Below are 3776 nucleotides of genomic sequence, written 5' to 3'. Positions count from 1 at the left end.
ATCTTTCTGCCCACAGTGGCTATTTCGGGAATGAGCATGTGGCCAAAGATGGACGGATGAGACTCCAAACTCATTTCATGGGCCTTTCTGCAAGGTTAAACTCTATTGCTTTCATGGTGGTTAAAATTGGGTTAGATGAATCCTCACAAAGCTGGACAGGATGGTCAGATAACTATTATTTCTACTCCCGGATACAAAACCAAAAGAACTAAAAACAGGTGCTTAGATAAAACCTTAAATGCTCATAGCAGCACTGTTTACAATGGCCCAAATGGGAAAGAAACAGCTCAAATCTCCTTCAAGTGGTCAGATGAATGCAATGTGGTAATATCCACATAATGGGATATTATATAGCCACAGAAAGGACTAAAGTACCACGGTATGCAACAACCAGGATAGAGCTTAAAAACTTTATGCTAAATTAACTAAATCAGAGACAGGCACACACAGCATGATTCCCCTGATGTTAAAGATAAGAACAGGAAAGCTGAAGATGGCAGAGGTTGAGTCCAAGTCAGTGCTGTTCGTGTGTCTCGGTAACATTTGCCGGTCACTCATTGCAGAAGCAGTTTTCAGAAAATTGGTAGCTGATGAAAGTGTTTCAGATAATTGGAGGATAGACAGTGCAGCTACATCCACCTATGAAGTGGGGAACCCTCCTGACTATCGAGGGCAGAGCTGCATGAGAAAACATGGCATCCCTGTGAATCCCGTTGCACGACAGATGACAAAAGAAGACTTTGCCACGTTTGGTTATATACTATGCATGGATGAAAGCAACCTGAGAGATCTGAATAGAAAAAGTAATCAAGTTAAAAACTGCAAAGCTAAAATTGAGCCACTTGAGAGCTATGATCCACAGAAACAGCTCATTATTGAAGATCCCTATTATGGCAATGACTCTGACTTCGAGGTGGTGTACCTACCAGCAATGCCTTAGGTGCTGCAAGGCCTTCCTGGAGAAGACGCCGTAGTTGGTCCAGCCCACCACCGTTGAGCAACTCACTCAACCAGTGCCGTGCCCAAGGGTGGCGACAGTCCCTATCCCTGTGCCCCACCTGTCTTTTCAGCTGACTTACTGAATATCATTAAAATAATTATAAGTAAAAATTAAGCATATGTTCAGAAGGATAAAAATACTTAAGACAGTTTGAGGTGTGGAAAAACATTCTTAAACCAACTAAACCTCTCACCTTGCCCTAATGACAAGATAGTGGAACAAGCAAATATGGAATAAAATAAAACCCCCTACAGTTAAAAAAAAAACAAAACAGGAAAGCCCATAAGGACAGAAAGCACCATGAGCTAGAGACAATGAGGACTAGGAAGCAGCTGTATGCAGGGGCTGCAGGATTTTTCACTTTGAGGTGGTGAAAATGTTATAATGGTGGTGGTGGCTGTAGCACCCTGCAAACACGTGCCTTTGTCCTAAGGGTCTTAGTAGGTCTCTCATCTTTGCCAACATGAATCAATTGATGCCAAGCTCTGCATATATATTTTTAGATCCTTTATTTAGAATTTTGATTTTTTAAAAAACATCTCTGTCAGCTTATATCCAGACTTGTAAGTGTGATACAAGGCATCAGGGCTGCCTGTGTTGCTGCCCTTTGCCATTCTTTCAGGGGTTCCTGCTTCATTAATTCTGTGGATGGGAATGCTCCCCTGTCTCCCTGCTCAGCTCTGGGCTGCTGCACCTCACAGAGTCACATAACTCATGCCTAAGAGGTGGTGTTCTCTCACTCAACACCCAGGGGAGAACTGTGTCAGAGTGTCAGGCAGGTGTCGCTGAGTCCTGTCGGGACAGCAGTGGCCCTTGGACTGCAGAGTCCCTGCTTTTAAGGGTTAAACTTTGGGATCTTACTCATTTTCTCCGAGGATTCAACGAAGAACAAAAATCTCCTTAGAGAAGGGAAGCGGAGCCTGTTGTAAAGTGTTCCTCCCAAAGGACAGGCAATGTGTGAAAGGAACTAGCCTACCCTCTCTTCTCTTTGTGATTCCTCTCAGTGGGTCCCTAGATAATGCCCTCAGTTCATTTTCCTCCAGCCCCTTTGGCTGAGCCTCAGCTGAGAATGTCTCATCCCATTCTTTGCACATTCTCTTGATTTTGGTTATGTAAAAGGACCAAGCAATTGCTTTTCCTGAACAAAAGTCTCAGATGAATAGATATCAATGGTAATATCAGTAATTAGCAGTTTTCTCTATAGCGTGTGTCTGAAAACTGGTTTTATCGATATATTTGATCTCTTCTGTAGAGGGTGGTCTTTCAGCTTGCACAAACACACGCTTATCTCCATCTGGTTCTGGATATGTTGTGCATTTTATTTATGTATTTATGTTTTTATTTATTTGTTTATCTTGGTGACAGATCTGACAGGAGGAGTCCTATGAAAATGACCAGGGTGACACACATAACGTGTGACCTGGGAGGACGACCAGTGAGGGCGAAGGAAGGAGTTTGAAGTTTGATTGTTTTTTTGTGTTTCGTTCCTGGATTGATTCCACTGAAATTTGGTGTGACACGGGACCCTGTGTGGAAGAGAGAGGACACTGAAGGAGAAATCGTCCAGGCTGAGTTACAGGTCAAAGAGGAAGGCCTGGAGAGGACGGCCAGGCTTCTCCCTCACTGTGGATAGCCCCACGTTCCTGCCCTCCCTTCTAGTAATGAAATTTTCTTCCTCTTCATTAAGGGGAAAGTGAAGAAGCAGAGAGGAAAACTCACTGTAATAACTCGATGTAGAAAAGTCAGGTGACACAGAAATCAAAGGTCGCACTGGAGTCTACACTGAAGATGCACCCGGAACAATGCCAAGAATGCAGTGCTGCTCTTGAAAGAGAAAATTTTTAATTAGCATTAAAGCAACCAGAACAGCAGAGCTCTCTAACTCATAAGTGCAGGTCGACAGGTTTGCTAGCCCAAGGTCCCAGATGATAAGTCACAAAGAATGCGGAGATAGGAGACAAAGGCCTACTGAGTGTTCCAGGGTCTGGCTGGCCATAAAAGATAGGGAGGATACACAAGGACAAATTCCTGAGAGAAACAGGTACCGGACATGGTCGAATGAGTAATGAGCCAAGACCCCTCATCCGATCTTATGGTGTCTGCTTAATCCCCCCCCCCCTTGAGGCCCGCACTCAATGTTCCAGGTTTGAGTTTAACCAGATGTGTCATTAGCTCAGATAAACATCTACCCTCAGGTTCCAAGAAAGACAGGAACCAAGGACTGTTCCCATGTGATTAAGTCTGAGCTTACCCCAGATCTGCCTATGCAATTTGCTGATGTTCAAATGTTTGAAACAACCAATCGTGTGTGGCCATGCCAAAACTTCCCACTCCCCCCGACCCTTGCCATATAAACCCCTAACCCCTGGGCTTCTGGGTCGACCCCTCTGTCTTCTACGTGAGATACGTGTCGACCCGGAGCTCCGCCAATAAACTGCCTCATGCGTTTACAGCAAGACGGTCGTTTGTGTGTCTTTAGGTGCGCGCCATCCCGAGGCTTGAGTGAGTGTCTCCCTTCGGGGGTCTTTCAGTTCCTGTCTGCAAGTGTACTAGAATATTGTTAATAGAGGCAGGGGTTGGCTCTCTCCCATGGAGTGGTTCTCAGCTTGGGCCAGTCACTGGTTGGACATTCCCTCAAGCTCCACTCCATCTTTATCCCTGTACCCTTCTATCCCTGTTGGCAGGGTAAATTTTGGGTCGAAGATGTTGTGGGTGGGTTGGTGTTCCCCTCCCTGTAGTCCTGCCTGGCTATAGGAGGTGGCCACGTCAGTCAGTC

The 3776-nt window shown here is 45.3% G+C and overlaps 1 protein-coding gene across 1 annotated transcript; it reads left to right on the top strand.

The window, feature by feature from the left end:
* The first annotated feature begins 356 nt into the window (after positions 1-356).
* Positions 357-1146, top strand: LOC311586261 (low molecular weight phosphotyrosine protein phosphatase-like). The gene has a single exon (XM_084762253.1). It carries the CDS (start codon positions 452-454, stop codon positions 938-940), a length of 489 nt encoding a protein of 162 aa, XP_084618379.1. The 5' UTR covers positions 357-451; the 3' UTR covers positions 941-1146.
* Positions 1147-3776: the final 2630 nt, after the last annotated feature.

The sequence above is a fragment of the Acomys minous genome (genome assembly GCF_964271855.1).
Source record: "Acomys minous genome assembly, chromosome: 16".
Classification (NCBI taxonomy): Eukaryota; Metazoa; Chordata; class Mammalia; order Rodentia; family Muridae; genus Acomys; species Acomys minous.
Note: the sequence above shows the minus strand (reverse complement) of the source record. Positions and strands in the feature narration are given on the sequence as shown.